At 41.9% G+C, this 21034-nt stretch overlaps 3 protein-coding genes across 14 annotated transcripts; 2 read left to right on the plus strand and 1 right to left on the minus strand.

Annotated features, from left to right (window-relative positions):
• Window positions 1-1611: 1611 nt before the first annotated feature.
• LOC117843553 (WAT1-related protein At5g64700) lies at window positions 1612-7598 on the minus strand. 6 transcript variants are annotated; one of them, XR_004637762.2, is made up of 9 exons: window positions 7425-7598; window positions 4454-4659; window positions 4264-4326; window positions 3999-4115; window positions 3644-3893; window positions 3372-3530; window positions 2898-3049; window positions 2547-2792; window positions 1612-1867 (listed from the first exon to the last, which is right to left on the minus strand). XR_004637762.2 is itself a non-coding variant. In XM_034724186.2 (9 exons), exons 1-8 carry the CDS (start codon window positions 7596-7598, stop codon window positions 2600-2602), a joined length of 1314 nt encoding a protein of 437 aa, XP_034580077.1. In that variant the 3' UTR covers window positions 1612-1867; window positions 2580-2599. The 6 variants fall into 6 exon arrangements, 4 of the variants coding, with proteins under 4 accessions (XP_034580077.1, XP_034580079.1, XP_072148282.1 ...); XR_004637761.2 differs by having other exon boundaries at window positions 1612-1913; XM_034724186.2 differs by having other exon boundaries at window positions 2580-2792.
• LOC117843554 (chlorophyll a-b binding protein 7, chloroplastic) lies at window positions 7597-10755 on the plus strand. The gene is made up of 5 exons (XM_034724190.2): window positions 7597-7880; window positions 7977-8123; window positions 8683-8815; window positions 9645-9737; window positions 10140-10755. Exons 1-5 carry the CDS (start codon window positions 7597-7599, stop codon window positions 10434-10436), a joined length of 954 nt encoding a protein of 317 aa, XP_034580081.1. The 3' UTR covers window positions 10437-10755.
• A 340-nt stretch (window positions 10756-11095) lies between these two features.
• LOC117843551 (uncharacterized) lies at window positions 11096-20961 on the plus strand. Of its 7 annotated transcripts, none has more exons than XM_034724179.2 (17): window positions 11097-11334; window positions 11694-11784; window positions 12407-12536; window positions 13048-13197; window positions 13314-13430; window positions 13507-13591; window positions 13886-13994; window positions 14092-14159; window positions 14271-14390; window positions 14472-14878; window positions 15201-15404; window positions 15503-15563; window positions 16009-16122; window positions 16416-16529; window positions 16604-16688; window positions 18505-18619; window positions 20589-20961. In XM_034724179.2, exons 3-15 carry the CDS (start codon window positions 12430-12432, stop codon window positions 16685-16687), a joined length of 1740 nt encoding a protein of 579 aa, XP_034580070.1. In that variant the 5' UTR covers window positions 11097-11334; window positions 11694-11784; window positions 12407-12429; the 3' UTR covers window position 16688; window positions 18505-18619; window positions 20589-20961. The 7 variants fall into 7 exon arrangements, with proteins under 7 accessions (XP_034580072.1, XP_034580070.1, XP_034580075.1 ...); XM_072292179.1 differs by lacking the exon at window positions 11097-11334 and adding an exon at window positions 16800-16858 and having other exon boundaries at window positions 11474-11784; XM_034724181.2 differs by lacking the exon at window positions 11694-11784 and having other exon boundaries at window positions 11096-11334.
• The last annotated feature ends 73 nt before the right edge of the window (window positions 20962-21034 follow it).

The following is a 21034-nucleotide window of genomic DNA, read 5'->3' on the forward strand; positions in this document are numbered from 1 at the left end:
TCAAGCATTTGCTAACTTTTACCTAAATCATCCTGGCCCAAACAACTAGCCGTTGGAGCTATTAATTCAGCCATGTCGATTTTTAGGCGAACTAAGCAAACTCTCCTAAAGGGGTTATATCACTCTTGGCTCTCGATGCCTGCACTCTTCCTCGATAAGTCACTTCACCTTTTGATCCAACAATGATTTGATACTTTGCATTGCTTGACTCTTGATAACTTGATTACTTAGAGTTCCTTGACATTCTCCCAAGTACTAGCTTATTCACCCTTGCAAAAGTTCCTCTGACATTCTCCCAAATACTAGCCCTATTACAACCTTTTTCCCCTAATAATTATGTTTTATGCCTTCTCTTAACAATGATAATGCAAAAAAATGTGGTAATAGATGGAAAACGTAGCAATAGTATACATGTATTGCAACTATATTTCCCTTGTGACAAATATTTAGTTTTTTGTTGCAATATAGAACAATATTTTGCTACGAAAGTCAGGATTATTATAACGTAAGAAATTTGTGGCAATGTTATTAACTAACCGCAACCATTTTGTAAATGGTGGCAATAACAACTACTTATTGCCATGAAATTCAAGATTATGGCAACTTAAGATATTTGTGGCTATATTATCAACATATTGCAATCATTTATCAAGTTGGTGGTAATAACACCTATCTGTAGCAATAAATTTTGTGTCGTTTCAATGTGTTCCGTGGAAATAGGGTAAAAATCTAGTAGTGTACGTACGAGCAGTTTCTGGGTTCACCTAGAAAGTGAGAGGAAGCTATGTTCTAGGATTTCCGTATTGGATTTGGTCAAGTTCTTTTTCAGAGTTTTATTACCCATGTTCAGTCACAACTTAGGGCTATTTAATGAAATTGAACACGCATCATAGTTTACAATGCCTATTATTTATCTCTATTAATAAGATGTAAAATGTTTCTATTCCTAAAAAGGTACTCTGGTGATAATCAGGGGTGCTATTTTTTCTGGTGGGATTACCCCTGTGTACATTGTAAACACCAGATATTTAAAAAGCATATCACTAGCAGAGAAAAGATCTTCGATCCTTAACAAAAATCTCAGAATGAATTAGACCCGAGACTAAAGAGGCTTTAGTCCCAGATCTAAATTTCACAGTCCGTGAAGACCCCTTTAGTCTCGGTTTGTAACACAAACTTGGACTAAAGGTGATCCTTTAGTCCCGGTTGGTGTTACAAACCCAGACTCAAGCCTCTCAGGGCATTAGTCCTGGTTTGTATTACAAATCGGGACTAAAGGGACCCCCACGGGTGATTACAAAAGGATAGCATCCTCTACTCAGTGAGATGGGCTGCATAGGTGAGATGGTAAGGAAGTTATGCGTGAGGCAACAGGGGGTTCGAATCCCACGCACCATGCACGTGCATATTTTGCGCGAAAAATCACGTGATTTATGGGAGCTTTCCGGGAATTTCTAATACTTTTTTTATCGCAAAACTCTTTAGTTCCGGGTGCAATAACCGAAACTAGGTCGGGACTTACTCCTGAATTCTTAGTCCCGATTGGGAAAACCGAGCTCTTTGAGGTTTCCCAACCGGGACTATAATGATCATTTCTCTAGCACAGGTGGGTAACATGCTTGCTTCAAGTTTTATAGAAAATGGAATTGTCTCTACCCTTTGCAACCGCGTATAGCCAAGTTCTTATAGGAAATTCAGCTTAAAAGCTGATCACCAAAATGAAAAATAAAAGTTCACTTATCTTAAGAGAAAAAAATTATAAGCAAAATCTATTATTACTTCTCCATCCGTTTTTGACGAAGATATCCAAAGCGATGATTTCCAGTGCTTTGCTCGCCACTTGAACTGATTCCCTTGTGTCTTCACGCTGCAACAGGGACCAAAATCGTAGCCAATAAGCTCCTTGAATACCGCTGCATAAAAGAGGTGAACTTTTTTTCCTCAAAAATTATACCATTTCGAGTACACCGAATCGCCCACATAAGAGCAGCAACCCCCACAAAGATCAAACATGTTATCTTATTATCTATGCCCGTTAACCAATTCCATAGCATATGATTTATAGACCTAGGTGGAGTCAACCCGGTAGCAATATAAACAATCCTCCAAGTAGCTTTTGCATGATGACAATCAAAACACAGATGCTTGATTGTCTCGTTACTATCAGGAAAGCAACATTTTTTACTACCCTTCCAATTTCTCTTGACTAGATTATCCTTTGTTACTACCCGCTGGATGAACCAAAGGAAAATCTTTATTTTTAGAGGAATTTTAAATTTCCAAATAAAATTTTGGGTGAAAGGGGTACCCTGGTTCATCATATATTGGTACATAGACCGAACCCGAAAACATGCTGTTATTATGTAGCTCCCAATGGAACCTGTCTCTCTTAGTAGTTAGCTAGTAGTCAGCTACTTTAGCCACCATGTTATTCCAAGCCACCAATTTATCCCCAATTAACACCCTTTGAAAGGAAATATTCAGTGACATTTGATTCATAACGTTAGCCACAGTCGTGCGAGGATAGTAAGTAATATTATACAAACTTGGGAATCGCTCTTTAAGTGGTTTTGACCCACATGCTTGCTTCAGTGATCCATCAGACTTCCTGTTCACCTGCAGATGCTGATGTTGCTTCCTCTAGCTCATACTTGTTTGGTTCATTGTGCTCCTCCTCATCTTGCGCACAATCTCTCATATTCACCTGACCGCGGGACACAGCCGGAGTCTCCTTGTGCTTACCCCACAGCAAGCTGTAGAGGCCTCCAACTAGCAGGATTCCACCCACAACACTGCCCTCAAAACAAAAGCGAAAAGAAATAAGATTCTTTGGTTCCATAGACTCGTTAGAATTATGATTTATTACGCACCCCATCCTTTGTCGTGATTCTCATTACCTGCCAAGGGGAACAATCTCTCCCAGGAAGAAGGAAGAGCAGAAGATTGTGAGGACGAAGCATAGCGGGGTCCAGACGGCGAAGAAGACTGGGCCTTTCATCTCCAGGCACCATGCTTGAAGGTAGTAGGACACTCCAGCCACCACAAAACCCTGAGAAATTTGTTGATCCATCCAAAACTACAAAGTAAGTTGGCGTGTTGGTTATTGTAGCAGCAAGTTAACCTATTTAATACTAGCTGCAGAAATGGTTAAAGTAGGACAATCTTGCTAGATCCCTCAGAAGTCACTACTGAACTTAGTAATTCTTAACCCAACAAACAAAGGCTTTAGCAGAATTAAATCTACAGGGAATTGCATGCTGGCGAGGCGGGGTAGCTAAAAAGAGGATGCTGGTGCTATAGGAGTTGAAATGTGTACCCAAGAAACAAGAACTAGCTGCATATAATGAATGCGAGAGGACAATGATTATTACAGCGTAGACGACGGCGAGCAAGCTGACGTCCAGCCGGAGCTGCCACCTGGAGAAGTCCCTCTCGACTGCCACTGCAACGATGAAGGATTGCACAGCACTGAAAACGCAGAGCCCAGTGGCCACCAGCATCTTGTTCGGCAACTCCTTGAGCAGAGCAGCCTGCATTGACAGAATACATTGCATTTAATTTAATTTACCAGTTAATCAGGAGTTCTGATCTTCTGAACAGCTCATTCATGCAGGCACTGACAGTGAAATTAAGAGGTTGAGACCTGCCAGACGATGGATACGGACCATGCCATGTTGGCGAGGACCATGAGGAACGTCCCTTCGATCCATGTCGTCTTGGAAGAGGCGTTTGCGTGCCCGGAGACGGAAGCGTGGGTGTGGAAGGCGCGCTGATGGTTGACAGGGCTAAGTGCAGGCCCGGAGTAGAAGGCGATGGCGAAGACACCGGCGAGGCAGAGCGCCACACCAGCGAGCTTGGCTATGCCGGAGGCATTCAACTTCACCACCTCCATCCTGTCGTGCAATGGCAATTAATCCAAATTAAGCATGTAATTATTCATTTATTCATACTGAGGCAAGTCAATTAGCAGCTACCCATTGCTGGTGAGCCTGGTGTACCTTAGTAGCAGCGCCAAGCAGAAGGTGACGACGGGCATCGAGTTGCCTGCTGCTGCAGCCACTGTCGCCGATGTGAACTTGAGGCTTACATGGTACAGGCTCAAGCTCAGCGTGTTCCTAGAGAAATCAAGAGCAGCAGTGAGTGCCAAAAGGTAGCTACAAACTGCAAAGTATAATTTGATTGTGCCATGCACGGATACCGTTTTCCTAGTTTGGACGAACGAAACAGAAAGTATACGTACGGTAATCCGATCGAGGTACATACCCGACTAAGGCACACAAGAAGAGCTTGAGCAACCACGGAAACGGCATCGACCACGCATTCTTCCTGCGAAGGATTAGATGAGAAGCAACAGACTCAGGACGTCCGCGGGCACCTTTGTTTGATCAGCTATCTATCTCAAGGGTGTCATTGGGAATATATAGTAGGAGCTCGTAGGTGGTTGTCAGATCACCTTTGGAGAAAGAGGGCAAGAGGCAGCATGAGGATGGAGCCGGCCGCCTGCCGGTAGAAGACGAAGACGAAGGTGCTCATCCCGGCGTTGAAAGCCGCCTTGGATATCACCGCCATCCCCGTCAAGATCACCTGCACCGTGATGGCGATGACGTAGGCTTTCTTGCTTGCGGCATCCATGGATACGTAAAAATAGCCGAGATCAAGCTGAGTAACCGAGAGTGAGACTGATATGTGTGAGCATGTAACTGAGTGCGTTGGAGAGAGAGTGAGAGTAGTGAATTGACTACGAATCCATCTTGTGGGGAATCTGATTCATACAATAACGTTAACGTCGTCCGTCCATCTTGGGATGTCGTCCTAGTCAGTCTGCAACGGCGAGCCACGCCATGAGAGCTTTCCCGGCTGATTAGCTGCTAGCTAGCTTCTAACTGATGAGCGAGCGGATTGGTTAGCTAGTACTACTAGTAGTCCATCAACATAAGGAATATGGAGTGTGACTCGATCAGCATGATCTGATGATATATTCAATTGTTTCTTTCTTCAGCCATGGTAGAAAGTGGAATATTATCTATCTTTAATTTTGCACTGCGCACTTATTAGGGACAACGAAATTTTGACTAGTGGTTAATTAATTATGATCACTAGGGACTCACTACTGAAAACCACTGTTTCCTGTGTGTCGAGTATATTTTTTACGGTGACATGATAACTCCTCGTTCTCTATCCCCGTCGGTATTTGCCTGTCGGTTGCCCGAAAGAATTTATTTTTCTGACGATTTTTTACTATTTCCCTGGCGGTTTTCGGCGCATAGGAAAATTTCCGGATCCAGAAGGGACTACACCAACATCGCTGCTGCAGTTAGCATTCTTTAGAAAAAGTCCATTTGGTTAGCATTCTTTTGCTGCAGCAGTGACTACTCCTGCATCGCTGCCGCAGTTAGCATTCTATATATGTATTTATTTTGTTCATTTAACCCTTAAGTAAAATTTAGACTCACTTTACCCTAACTATATCATTTGGTCCAATCTACCTCCTCATTACATTTTTTTTTTACTTCACGTACAAGTTGAGTTTTAATTTCAGATTTTTGTCACTTGATTTATAACTTGATGCTCTACATTAAAAAATACTTTAGAATTTTTTATGGTTACTTTTCATATAGTTTTGTATATCTAAGATCAATTTTGTATTAAGTATTTTTAACCTATGAAAGTAATTATGAAAATTCGTAGTATAATTTTTTAACATAAGGTATCATGTTTTGTATCTGCTCACAAAATTTGAATTCAAAATTCAACTCATTCATGGAGAAAAAAGATAAATCTAGATTAGACCAAATAAAATAGTTCAGGGAAGTAAGGTAAGCCTAAATTTTGTTAAGGGTTAAGCAGACAAAGTGGATAGGTGAGGGGAGTAAAATGGACTTTTTTCTTTTATTACATTTTCTCTGCTTCTCTAGTAATAATTTTGCTTTGCATTTATTTCTAGTAATAATTTTGCTTTGCATTTATTTTAACAATAGAAATTTGTTCTTATTAACCATTATGACCCGGAATACTCGCTTCTCTAGTAATAATTTTGCTTTGCATTTATTTTAACAATAGAAATTTGTTCTTATTAACCATTATGACCCGGAATACCCTACTCCATCTGTCTCGTTAAGAGTGCGATACTCTAGTTTATTGTTTGTTGTGTGGATTTAACTAATCAGACTTTGTCCAAAATCACGATCAGAAGTTTATTTTTAACATGTAAATGGAACACGATCCCTAGAGCAACTTCAAAAGATCCCCTTTCCAATTTTCACTTTTCAGCCATAAAAGAGGATTGAGAAGCATAAAACGTGCTGTAACAAATTCCTTTCCCCTTTATTTTTTTTTCTCAATCCCATTTATCCCCTCCCTCTCCCCTTTCTAAAGGGAAATTTACCCTCTCCTTTTCCTTCTCCCTTTCTCCCCCTTTTCTACAACCGCATGTGATTCCTGACCGCACGATCTGCCAACCCTCCATGCCGGCACCGTCGGTGCCAGCCGCGCCGCCCTCCAACATCGCCGGCCGCTGCAGAGATGCCGCATGGGGCCGGCCGCTGCCCGTGCATAGCCCTACACTTTGCCCGCGAGGCCGACTGCTAACCATGCATAGCCTTAGGGGCGGAGCCATGGAGGCTCGCTGGGGCCATTGCCCCCCTAATGATCCATATATCCAAGGTTAGTACTTACTAAGTCATCAATTATGTAGACTTATCAATAATTATTTAGGACAATCACTATCATTTAGCCTTCAAATAATGTTTTTCTAGTAATTAGGTTTTGTAATTCTCTAGTTTTAACTGCTGCCACCTCGTAGACATTGTCCCAAACAAAATCATTGTCTCTCAATTTGATTTGCCTTAGCTTAGCCCCCTAAGTCTAATTCCTGGCTCCACCCCTACTTAGCCTGCGCTGTACCTGCTGGCTATCCACTACGGTCGTCGCCACGCGCCGCTCGCCAGCATGCCCTGACCGCTCACTTGCCTGCCCCTGACCAGATACCGCTCAACTGCCCACCCGCAGCCGGTCGCCTACATGGCGACGAGCCTTGCTCGGGCCACCACCGCATGCTGCCCTCCGGCCCTACGCTAGCCACCCTCTAGCTGCTCATCCCTGGCTAGGAAGAGGGAAGAAAGGAAAAGGATAAGAAGAAAAAAAGAAAAATAATTATATCACTGACATGTGGATCCCGTGCGCAAGAGAAGTTGAAAAGGAAAAATAGGAAAGGGAATCTGCTGCATCAACTCTTCCTAATACTCTATAAATGTGAAAGTGAATTCCCTATTATGAAAATAAAGGGGAAAGGACTAATTAGGGCTGCCAAATTTCTAAAATTATTTTTTTATTGGATCTTTTTCAAAACGGCTGGATCGTAGTTTTTCGTGGACTCGCGGGTTGCCGTATTTGCATTTCCGGAGGAGAAAGAAAAAGAAAAGAACCTGATGGCAAGGGCTAGCGCGCCCGGGAGCCCTCGGGGCCCAGCAGCTTGTGATTGTTTTTCCCGACACGTGGCTGCGGCGCTGCCCCCTCCTCCTTCCGGTCTCCTCGAGCCGGTTCGGCTCGAGCATTTTCCTCCTGACACTGTCAAGTGGGTCCAACCTCCGCAGCTCCATGCCTCCTTTGCCGCCGCCGCTCCTCCTCCGCTCCGCCGCGCCGCCCGGCGCCGTCGCCCGTCAGAGGCTGAGGCGGCGGCGGAGTCCCACGCCAGTGCGGGCGTCGTGGCAGGAGCTGGCTGGCGTCCTGGTGTTCTCCGCCATCCCCTTCACCGCCGTCAAGGCCCTTGCCAACAGCCCCCTCGGCGCCCGCCTCCGCCGCCGCCTCGAGGAAAGGAAGGCCGCCGCAGCCGCCGAGGCCGACGCGCTCCGCGCTGCCGCGCGCGACGCCCGCAACAACAGGTACCATCCTATTGCTTCAATAGAAGGGGGAAAACAACGTTTCATTTGTCTGAGATAGGCAGCTAGCTGACTCCAAATTTGCTGGAACCATTGCAGCTTTTGGTACGGCGGAGATCGGCCGCGGTGGCTTGGTCCCGTGCCTTACAACTACCCTGAGCATTTGACGGGAGAATACCCGGGAGATTATGGGTTCGATATAGCAGGTCTGGGCAGGGATCCCGTTGCTTTCGCAAACTACTTTAAGTATGTCACCATTGTTCTTTCTCATCAGTTAATTGTATTGCCTTCTTTTGTCTCCCTTAAACAAGTAGCACTAGAACAGCAATTAGTACCCGCATGATTCCAACCGGCACATTGCATCTAGCTTGTTTGTCTGCTTCAGGTAGTGCTAGTGTGCTATACTCATACGAAATTAAACAATTCCTTCATTGATGGAACCTATAGCATCTACTATATGTATGTTGGTATCGTGTAACCAGGCAATATATTGTTGTGCTTGTCCCTATCAGTGAAGCATTATGGTGTCCTGCTTTGGCCAGCTTTTAAAGCCAACTATTTCTCTTGTAATCATGATGTGATTATTTTTTCATTGTAGATTTGTAAGTCCCTTCAACTTTCCCTGCACAGTTTATACTTTCCTAGTTGTGATCAACAAGGCTGCTGCTTTTGGCAGCTTCACAAAACCAACCATCAGTTCTGAAACCATGATGTATATACCTTTTCATTGTAGCTTTGTTAGTGCTTTTACTTTTCTCTGTACAATATATACTTTCCTAGTAATGACCAACTAGATACCTTGCAGCTTTGAGATTTTGCATTGTCGGTGGGCCATGCTTGCTGCTCTCGGTGTTGTTATTCCTGAGCTATTAGATCTATTTGGGTTAGTTCATTTTGTTGAGCCTGTCTGGTGGAAAGTTGGTTATGCAAAACTTCAGGTAAAACATTGGTGCTCAGTGCTCACATTTGCCAATTTTGAATTCATGTAGCATAATTCATAATTTCTATACTAGAATTGTACATTGCACGTTTAGAAGATTAAGTCTGGCATATCACAACACAATGTGGTTTTTTCTTTTGTCATTCACTTTTGCATGATTCATCCCTTCCATTTGCTCCTAACTCACTATAGGCAAATAGATGTTCAGCATCTGAAATTTAGTCATCTGCATTGCTGCAAATTCCAGAACTGGAAAAAAAACCTAGCATGACCTGTTGCCCACTAAGCAATGCATTGTCGCAGTTCCTGACGAAACTAAAAAAAATCTAAAAATGCTGGCAGATCAGCCTTCTTGTTTGCTCTAGCATCTTGGAGATACAATAGAGGGAGCTATAGCTGCCAACAAATAGGCATGCATGCTCTACTAACAAACATGGGATTTTATTTGTAATTGATACAATTTTTTTTGTTGTGTTGCTTTACAGCGGTATCTAGAACTTTCATGAAAATCAAACTTAGAAATTTTGAACAAAAAGTGAAAAGACAGATTCGAATATAAATTTTATCACATCTGCAATACAGAAAAACAGAAAAATAAATGCCAAGCTGTCAAAACACCATTTCACTGCTTATACATTTTTTATTATCTTCAAAATGTTATTGAGAGGACCATCAGATTTGAAAAGGTGTAGAACATGCAATCCACTACATCTGGAATTTTTGAAGAGTTTTTTGAAAGAAAAATATCTTTGTTGGATGTTATAGAATATTCTCAAGGTCGTTTTCATCTAGCATTTTCCCCTTATATTGTTCACTCGATGTTACAGGGTGATACCCTTGATTACCTTGGGATTCCTGGATTCCGTATTGCTGGAGGTCAAGGTGTCATCGTAATTGCTATCTGTCAAGCCCTCTTGATGGTAATATTGTCTTCCTTATTCTCTTCTTCCTGTGCATTTAGATTTGTAGATCTCACCAGCAGTTTAGGTGTTGCTGTCTCAGTGATTTCGTTGTTACTGATGTCTAGACAATTTGAAAATATAAAGAGGTACTCCACGAAAATTCATTGACCTTGTAAGGTATTGGTGCCATTTTGTTTTGTATTTTTCTTTTATGCTGCACATATGGAGGTATCCAGCTGTTTCATTGATTTTTATAAAAAAAAATGTTTGTAAACGCTTTGGAAACCTAGACAGTCACTTCACAGAAATTCCTTGAACCTGTAAGAATATTCCACTGCCACATCATTCCCTTGCTATTCCTTGTTTCAAATGGTTAATAAATACACTCGATAAGATCACCATCGCATGATTTTTCTGCAGGTTGGACCTGAATATGCGAGGTACTGTGGGATCGAGGCACTAGAACCACTGGGAATATATCTTCCTGGTGACATAAACTACCCAGGAGGAGCGCTTTTTGATCCCTTGGGCCTGTCCAAAGATCCTGTGGCATTTGAAGAGCTCAAGGTGAAGGAGATCAAGAACGGTCGCCTGGCGATGGTAGCATGGCTTGGATTTTACATTCAGGCGGCTGTGACTGGCAAGGGCCCTGTTCAGAACCTGGTTGAACACCTATCCGACCCCGTCCATAATAACATCTTATCCTCCTTCCAGTAAGAAAATTTGACAAGAGTGTTGGGAATTTCCTGTGCCTCGTACCCAAGTATGCATAGTGTTTACAGTTTTGCACTGATGGGTTTGCAATATTAGCTACCAGTTCTTTAGACTTGTAACAGTGGGCTGTGGTCTATGTACAGATCAATCATTATGTATTGCGTCTTCAGCATGCAAAATTTAGACATGTAACAGTGGGCTGCTGCAATGGATCCTTGTAGGTATCAATTAACGCATTGTAAGTGGTGTATTTGAGTTATCAAAGGTGGGAAGACAAAAATTTAAAATGAGAGGCGAATTTGTCTTGATGATATAAGTTCAACGTGGCTGTCTATAAGAAATCGTGGTTTTGTCTATAAGAACATTGGAGAAGGAAAAAGGCAATTCTGCCCTTAGCTTAATTCCACAAAATCTCCAAAAAAAATTACTATGAGCAAAAAATTCTACCAATGGGGAATAAAGCATTGCATTATTGTGCAAAATTTCAGGATGGTTGCAGTACATGCATGTAGAGAAAACAAAATATTCAGAAGGCGTGAAGCTGAGGATGCAATCGACTTTCCTCCTCCCTCAAATGTACCTGCAGAGTGGAGACAATTCCCCAGATTTGAACGGGGGCAGCACACAATTTCCGCGTGCGCGAGACATTTCCGCTCCTCCCTCCTCGACCCCAGTCTGCCGTGTCCCGTTTTGTTTCCCCTGCTGTCTTGTTGCCGTTACAAGCTTGTCAGGGTTTGGTTTTCCCTTGCAAGCCGGCGGCGCGCGGCAGGGGCGCGGCCTCCATCCCCACGCCCACCCTTACGTTCCGGCTGCTCCGGCCCGCCCCCGGGCCGCCGCGGGAGGTGGTAACGCCGGGAGCTGGGCCGCCGTCGCTGGGCAACCATCGCCCTCGCAAGCTCAGGTAATTCCACGCTGCGGCTCGTTGCCGTGGGCGATTCGCGCTTCCTTTTCCGACGAATTCCTGCGGCTGTAATTCGCTTTCGGCTCCGGAGGAGGGCGAAGGGGTGGGGTTCGGTCGGTCGGTTTGGAGCGGGGTGGTAGTACCTAGGCACCTAGGGGGCGGCGGATTGGGGTTGGGAGTGGTAGTACCTAGGCCATCGGTTTTGCTGCTGCCACCGGATCCGTGATCCATTTTTCGGTCTGAATTTCCCAAATCAGGATCATCCTCTTACCCTCGCCTACTTATTTGTTCGTTCAATTTGCTGCCCGTCCTCTGTGTTGGCCGTATTATGCATTTGTTTGTGCCTTGTCCAATAGCAGGTGCTCTCGCAGGCCACCGGCTACTGGAGCTCGCTCCATTGCGTTTTTTTCGTGCACGGAGGTCGTCGTGGTTGTTGGTTTCTACTTGCAAGTATGATGCAGAATTAAACTTCCCATGTTTACGTATCCCACCCTTATCATGTAGTATGCTGATAGTCTATTGCTTGCTGGTGTTTACGTTTGCCTATGGTGTATGATTATGTTGGCTACCTAAGGATCACAAAAAGGAATGTGATCTTGTGGAGGGAGCATGCATGTATCTATGCGAGAGCATAGGCTATAGACCCCATGGTGGTAAATTTCATCATGGGTGTACAAATTATTATTGCAGTATGATCATCCGTGGCTCTAACTTGAAATCTATAACACCTATTTTGCAAATGAGATGATTGTTTCAAATCAGGAATCAATATTTGTCACCACTGGCCATGTTAAGAATATCAAAGCATATGGTGCCCTGAGGCTCCATAGCTTTGGACATTTGTGCTAGTATCCTCCCTACGTTGTTAAATTCATTTTTTGCTGAATGCATCGTTCTGCAAATTTCTCAGTTATTATCATGTTATAATGTTAAGAGGTAATGAACACCACATTTATGGCTGTATTTGTTAAATTCATGATGCATTCTGCAAATTTCTCAGTTATTATCATGTTATAATGTTAAGAGGTAATGAACACCACATTTATGGCTGTATTTGTTAAATTCATTTTAGGTGGGATTTGTTAAATTTCTGAAATGACAGAAAGTTGGATACAAAACTGGAAGCACACTTCAGCTCCTGAATCAGTTTCTAGTTCAGTTTCTAGACATGAAGCATCAACAGCAAGAAGATCAAGGCAAAGGTAAAACTGATGCTTACATATTGCTGTTTTCTAGTATTTTGAGCTGCAGAAACTTTTGTTGCATTATGTCAAGGTACCTAGAACTATACCTGCCACTGGGGAGGGTATGGGCAAACCCACTCTTGTTCACACCCAAATCCAAATAATTATTATCCACTCCTTACCCTCCCCAATCCCACCCATATCCAATGGATAATTAACTTTGTGCCACACACACATATCCAATGGATAAATTGTAACCTCCCCATTTCTAATGGGTATATAATTTTCTACCCATACCCTCCCCATTTGAAGTGGGTGTGGATTTGGGGAGAGGGTATGAATACCCTGTGGCAGGTATACTAGAACCCCAAATTGTGGTTTGCTTCCTATTATTTATCCTGTTGAAATATATTGAGTGAGGTTCTGCTTATAAAGCGCCAATGAAAAATATCTGTTACCAAACAGTTTCCTTCTAACTAAGATGCAATTATCTGCTGAGCGTGACTCTTTTTCCCTATCTTATTATCAGAAACATTTTTGATCTATTAGCTCAGCGGGAGGTCTCACCTCGAACAAAACACCAAGCTAAAACTCAGTGGACCAAAACTCCAAGATGTGATACTGGTTCCACTGAATTAGAATTTTGGGTTACAGATGCTCAGCACGATCTCCTTTATTGGTAAGCGGTCATTTTTCTTTTACCAAAATGAGTATTTAAGAATTATTTTTTATAAAAGCTCACACTGTTTGCTTTAATTAATGATTTTATAAGCTTTTTTTACTTTAATTTTACAGGGCAGAATCACAGTCCTTGCACTGCTGGTGTGCCAAATATTGCCCTCTTGTGCCTGCTTCAAGGGCAACCATTGCAGCTGCGTTCAGTCCAGATGGAAGAGTCCTTGCATCTACGCAGTAGGTTCATTAACTTGCTGAATATACAATCTATAGATACCAAAAAACATGTAGACTAACATCTATTTATCCCCAGTGGTGACCATACCGTTAAAATAATCGACTACCAAACTGGGAAATGTTTGAAAGTATTGCAAGGGCATCAGCGCACTCCATGGGTGGTACGGTAGCGTTATTCTTACTGTATTTTGTTTCCTCATGTGCTTAAATCTCTTCTAAATAGTTTTGTTCGTAATGTTTATTTAGTGATCAACAGTTTAATACTAACCTGTCATCTATGTTTCAATGTTGTGAATTCTATTTCACAACAAACTTATTCACCAGAAACTTATTAGTTCAGGGAAGAATTATAAAGTATTTGCTAAAATGAAGCTAATCTCAATATGAAAAATACTGTTTCTTGCAAACCAATTTTATTCTGAGGTTTTATGTATTAAAGTGGGTTTATTTTCCAGGTTAGATTCCATCCTCTGCATTCTGATATTCTTGCTAGTGGAAGTTTGGATTGTGAAGTTCGTCTCTGGGATGCTAAAACATCACACTGCACTACAGTACTTGGCTTCTGTAATCATTCTTGACAGACCCATTATTTTTCCCTAATTATGGATTTTTCTGAAGCAACACTCTTTAAAACTTATTAAAATTTAAATTTGTTCTACAGATAGGCCAATTGCGTCAATTGCATTTCATGCAACAGGGGAGCTTATGGCCGTTGCATCAGGTCACAAAGTGAGAACTGAGAATTTTAGTTGAATTTACTAAAGAATCTATTTTTCTTGACTCAGCATTAATTATTTAAATAATATATACTAATGTCCAAACTACAAACGCACGTTTCAGTTGTTCATATGGGACTACAATAGCAGAGCTTTGGACCCTCCAATGATACTAAGAACACGCCGTTCACTGAGAGCTGTGCAGTTTCACCCCCATGCTGCTCCATATCTACTTACAGCAGAGGTGGAATTTTGTGTCCACTGCAGTCACACTTTTCCTCGTCTAATGTGTTGTGATTAAACTCATCAGTAGGTCCATTCACAGGTTCACGACCGTGATTCTGAAGATTCAACAATGACCCCTGCACTTCTGAAAAATTATGCTTTCAGAGACATACCTCTCCTTGGCAGTTCTGGGGTAGATAACTTGATTAGTGAACTACCATACACACATAATTTTGAGCATGTTGGTGCTTCATCATCAGTTCCAGTCAATGCTGATAGTTTTGATGGGTCAATGACCTCTGTACCTGGGGTTGGGGGCTCCCTTCTTGGTACTCATGCTGTCTCATTTGGTGTTGGGTCAGAGCGAGCTACCTCTCTGCTTGATAATGGCACTGAATTACCTTGTGCGGTGAAACTAAGAATATGGCGTCACAACATCAAGGATCCATTTATTGCATTAGAGCCTGAGGCATGCCTCTTGACAGTTCCTCATGCCGTACTTTGCAGGTGCCACAATGTTCCTTCTTTCACTTTAAACATTCTTGTGCATCACTGACTAGATCTTTTACTGCTGTTTCTTAATGTATTTGATGCACGACACACAAAAGGCTGATTCTTTATTATTTCTTATGCTAATCCTGAACTAGTTCATAGCTATTAGTGGCAATCAGCTGCTATTAGTTTTACACTAGAAAACAGTAACAGCTGCAATTTGTACATTTTAACTATATTGTTTAGCTGTCTTGATGACATTGCATTGCATTTCTATCACATTTGCAGCTGAAGCTTGAGACTTATTTACTTGAAGTTACAATTACATTTACTGCAGTGAAATGGGTACCCATTTTTCCCCCTGTGGACGATTTTTGGTTGCTTGTGTTGCATGTGTGCTGCCACAAAGAGACGGTGACCATGGAAGTCAATTGCATGACAATTATGATTCTACTGGGGCTGGAACATCACCAACTCGTCACACACTTCCCTCTCGCCAAATTGTATATGAGCTTCGGGTCTATTCACTTGAGAAGGCAACGTTAGTATGCTTGCTGCTGCACTTTTCATCATCTATCCTTTATCTGGCTATTTACAAATGGACCGGTTAATATAAATGTTTCAGTTATGCCCTTCTAGGTTTGGGACAGTTCTTGCATCTAGAGCAGTAAAGGCTGCTCACTGTTTAACTTCCGTCCAGGTTATTTTTTTGAACTTTGTTTTTTCAGCTGTGTGTTATTGTTTTATTTATGAGGTGGTTGCTTGTTTTAAGAGGCAAATATGTGTTCCCATGTATTCCTTTCTAGAGCGATATTGGCAGCTCACTGGCTCACTGCTTAACTTTTATTCAATTTTTATTATCCCTTCCATTCTTTTTTTAAGGTTATTTGTTTCATTATCTGTGTGATGGTTGCTTGTTTAAAGCAACAGATACACATTCTCACATATTCCTCCTCTTCTGAGACCGTTAACTTAACGTCGGATGATTATATATCAATCTTGTGAACTGTCAATCTGATTGTCCTTTAGCATCAGAGCAATGCGTGATCTTATGTGTTATAAATCTGCAGTTCTGATTATTTAATTTGGCTTTATGTGAGTGAAGTTTGTTTTTTCTGCCTCGTGATATTTTTCATACAATGCAGTTTTCACCTACATCAGAACACATACTATTGGCATATGGTCGGCAACATAACTCACTGTTGAGGACCATTTTAATTGATGGGGAGACGAGAATTCCTTTGTACAGAGTCTTGGAGGTATATATGGTTAACTTACTGTAGAACATATCTTGGTTGCTAATTAATAACTAATGGCAGGAACAACAATGCCTCCCAAGCAAGTTGGGGTAAGCATGTTAGTTACTTACTAGCAACTATATGAATTAATAAACTATTATGCGAATGATGGCCAATCTGCTTTTGCTTTCACAATACTTATTTATGATTGTTGAAAGTATATGCACTTTACTAACTGTAATTATATTGCAGCACAACCTCGTGGTTTTAGAATCTGTATGCATTAATATCGTCGTTACTTTCCACTATCATAGGTGTATAGAGTTTCAGACATGGAGCTTGTAAGAGTTCTTCCTAGTGCTGGAGACGAAGTCAATGTTGCATGTTTTCATCCTTCCCCTGGAGCAGGTCTTGTTTATGGGACTAAGGTAACTAAAAAGTCAGATCAGCTACAAAAATGGAATCATTTATGATCTGCTGATATGCTTATGGTGAACAACAGGAAGGGAAGCTTAGGTTTCTTCAACACAACAGTGCAAGCATGGGCTTGAATTCCTCTGCTGGGGACAATATTCATGACTCATGAGGTATTACTTTCCTACCATTGGTAGGTCTCTGATGAACATGGTTTGAATCTAGGCATAATTAGACAAAGTCTGAGTGATACCTACCTTGCATTGGATCTTTTTTTTTTTCAGTGATACCTACCTTGCATTGGATCTTGATTAGCCAGGTTCAATTTTTTGTCTCCAGGATGGTAGGGGAAGTTATAAACAGAAAATTGCATTCAGATGTCTATAGATAATCTTTGAATTGCTTTACTGTGTCCAATCTCCTGTTGGCAAAGGTTGCAGTTTCAGTTTGCTACTTGGTTGGTATACTAGTTTTTTTTAAGGATAAATGCCCAGGAGGTACACTGCCTTTTTACACAAGGGCCCTTGCCCAAGGTAGAAATTGCATAAAAGTCCTTTTGGCAGGCTAGAAAGACCTAAAAGAAAATAGCAAACAACATTATAGTTCTTCCAAGAGCATCGCAGCCGCCAACAAAGACTGCTGCTCTCCGCATGTAAGACACTCCGAGCAGAAAGACGAACTCTACCAAGGCTGCAGATATTGGACAACAACCATGGATACCTCCATCCACAAGGGAACCTTGCGGTGTGATCGGCAAGCCGAACCACAGCGTCGTTGATGGGATCAGTGCTGACCGATAGACTGGCCAGCGGTCCACCCAGCCGTCACCTCAAATCCAGCACCTGTCATCGAGGTAATAGGGGTTCTAGCCGTAGATTTGGAGGGAACAACAATGGGCTCAAGTCGCTCAACCAAAGGAGAGTTCCCCAGTCAACCATGGGGATCAGCATATAGGGATCGACCCTAACCAGGAATTTAGCATCCATGGGTACACACAGCAACAGAAGCACAACAGCAAGAACACCTCTGCTGTACCTTGTCTGAAGCAACAGAAGAGAAGAAAAGGGGGGAGTACACTCATTGGGGAGGATAACGAGGAAGACAAAAGGCAAGCTACTGACCGATGCCAGAGAACAAATCACCTCCAAGGAAAGGTGATGGGTGGCAAAACCAGGAGGAGCTTGAAAGTACATCTAAAATGATACTAAAGAGACTAAAAGCTAGTAGATCTGTACAAGGATGGGTCCTCACCCTGATCCATGCAACCGGCATACTGGAGACGGCAGGAAAGGGGCCAGATGTGGCCGGAATCGATGAGCTCTCCTTTCGCCTCCTCTCTACTGTCCACAGTGGAAAACCAGTCCGTTGGTATACTAGTTTGACTTTGTATGTTTGGCTGGTGCAAACTCCTGGGAGGCTGGGTTGGACATTAAACATGTTTTCTGAGTTTTATTTCTTCTGATGCTGCTGAGTGCTGACAGATGGATTCTATGGTTTATAGCTCCCCTTATGTAGGGTTAGATTCTTCACAAAACTGAGTGATTCACTTGGTGTTTATTTATAATGTTTTGCTCAATAGAAAGGAAGGAAAAACAGGGGTTCTAAGAAATGCAAACAAGCTGTTGTCAGAGGGATGAACAGGTCCTACAGTTGTAACCAGTGGAGAGGTGTCAAAAAAATGCTCTTATCAGAAGGGGTCCGCTTTATTTAAAAAAAAGAGAGAGGGGGTCCGCTAGGTCTATTTTCTTGGATAGCAGTAGTATTAATTTGAATCATGTAAACAGAATCATACTAAGTTGATCTTTAGCTCATTAAGGTTAGGGCTAAAGACTTCTGAGTTCTACTTGTGTTTGCCCCAACTGTGCAATAGATCATCGCCCTGATTGCTCGTTATTGCTACATTCTATTATTGCAGTACATTTTTAGATTTGTAATTGCTATAATTGATCCACGTGAGCTAACTTTATGTTTCTTTGTTTGTCATTGTAGATTTAGAGGCATGTGCTGTAAATTTAATTCTGGGCATATTAACTGCACCTCTGCATCACATGCTTACGTTGCTGAACCTTCTCTTCATAACTGCTTTCACAACGTCCTGGAAGAGGTTCCCTCTGCTCCTTTATATGTTCATGTTCTGTTGTTGCCTGTGCATCTACTTTTAATCCAAGCACAGTTTTTGAGAATGAAACATCACTCTCTGGTTTATGTGGAAATCAGGACTGTCCAGGTTATGGTTGTCACCACTAAATGGTTGGTTAGTATTAGACGCTTTAAATTTCCACAGATTTACAAGCAGTCAATGTCTTTCTTTTTATTTCCATGACAAGCCTAGATATAATCATGGTATCGGCTGGACAAGCTTTTCCTTGAAGCTGCCATGCCATGAGTTGAACTGTTAGTTCAGGGCCCTATTTAAACTATGTTCCAGCAGTTTATTACTGTTAAGCCTCACCAGCTCCCATGATCACACTACCCACTCTTAACACTAGAAAAACACTCACAGATGGAGAGCACACACATTATGTCACGCTGCACACCAGCACCCACTTTTGCACTATATCACCACACTACAACACGATGGTTACACATATTTTAACACCACAAACACGCACACGCTAAGCTGTGACTCAGCCGCACAACCCGGCTAAGAACACTCACACAGCTAGCTCACCAACACAGCCACACGTTGCATGCACGGGCTCCACATTGCATACAGCCACACGCTGTATACTAATCATGCTTCACTATGCACGCACTCCGTGCTTCACCCACACATTGATCAACTTGCTTCACCCACAAACTGATCAGCTTTACTCACCACCACTGTCCACTCACAACATTAATCCCACTCTCTCACTCACACACTAAACTGCTCCCCCTTCTCTCTTCTTTTCACTTGCTGCACCACCTCTCATTTTATAGAACAAGACAGCCCCATGGCTTGCTAATGAAGACTTAAGGCTTTTCCTAACAACGTAAGGCAAAGACTTGACTTGTTGATTTGCACCTGAAGACAACTTGACTTGTACTCTAAGGCAAGACATGACCCACACTAACATGCAACAAGGATTACACTAACAATTATAACTTGTGGTAGAGCTTTAAATCAGAAAATCAATGTGGAGTGCAGCTGATTATGTAGTTGTGTACAGTTAGCATCATATTGTACTCCCTCCGTTTCATAATAGTTGTCATTCTAGTTTTGTCTTAAGTCAAGCTTTTCTATTTTGATTGTCAATTTTTTAAAAAAGTGTACCGTTTAGCGTCATAAGATTTATGTTTTTAGATTCACCATGAGAAATCTATTTCATAATATATAATTCACATATTCTTAAACTATACAAATTTCTAGGAACTACTTGTCAAAGATAGAAGTGTTTGACTTAGGACAAAGCTAGAATGACAACAATTTTGAAACGGAGGGAGTACATATGTTTAATGCCTAGGCCGTAGGTATCATGTAGGGATAGACGATTAAGTAATATCCCTTTGTAGTGCAAATCGTTGCAAACCTTACATTCAAATATCTAGAACAATGTTATGTCTGAGAAAATGAAAATCAGTTTTCTGCAAAGAAGTCACTATCTACATGTACATTCTACAGTATGGCGGACAAGGAAAATGCCATTAGTAGCTTTCTAATTTTAGCTAAATTTTATAGGAAAATCTTTGTAGATCGACTATTTCTGGATAACCATTGTACTGGTTCTGTGTAGTCTACACCATGCCAACTTTTTAATGGGCACCTTTAGTGATAGAGTGGGTTATGAAGGTAGTACCACTAGAGGGGTTTGCATTGATTGTCAATATGCTTCCTTGGTCAAGGTATGTTTAAGCTGTTGAATGTATGCATTAGATTGTTGTGGTCCTTTTTGCTTCTGTAAACGGTTATTTGATTGGTGAGCAGCCAATCGTGAACCCAGTTCTAACTTCTAACTGCACATAAACTAATTGTAATGGCTGTTCCTTTTTTTTCTTTTTGTGAAACGTAATGGCTGCTCCTTGGTTTTGCTTTTTGCTGAATGTGAAGGTTGATTCTGTTTGCTGAATATGAAGGTTGATTCTGATTGCAGGAACTCGCTTATTAGGGAGACTCTCATCTCTCCAAGAGGGCCTAACAGGAAAAAACAGATTTCAGCCTCCAAGTACTCTGATTAACGCGCAATCCTTTGCACCTTTAGTTACAATTAACAAGGATGCATAGACACTCTGCAAAACCTTGGTACTGGCGACGAGAGCTGCTATGTGTAAGAAGCCCCATCTGTATGTGTAAACAACATAGAAGAAATTGCTCTCATGCAGCATGAGTTACTAATGGAGTAATGGTTGACAGTGTATGGATGCGAGTTATATACTGATACCTGGCATCCGGGAGAAGCAACGAACTGATGTGAAATCTTGCTATGCATGTTTTGCTTTAATTGATTCTAGCAGGCTTTTTTGAAATCTTGCTGTGCAGGAGTAATAGAGATGGGAACAAAGGAAAAGATAAAACTTGTACCTCAAGTTAAATCATTTC

The sequence above is a fragment of the Setaria viridis genome, chromosome 2 (genome assembly GCF_005286985.2).
Source record: "Setaria viridis chromosome 2, Setaria_viridis_v4.0, whole genome shotgun sequence".
In the NCBI taxonomy this organism is placed as follows: Eukaryota; Viridiplantae; Streptophyta; class Magnoliopsida; order Poales; family Poaceae; genus Setaria; species Setaria viridis.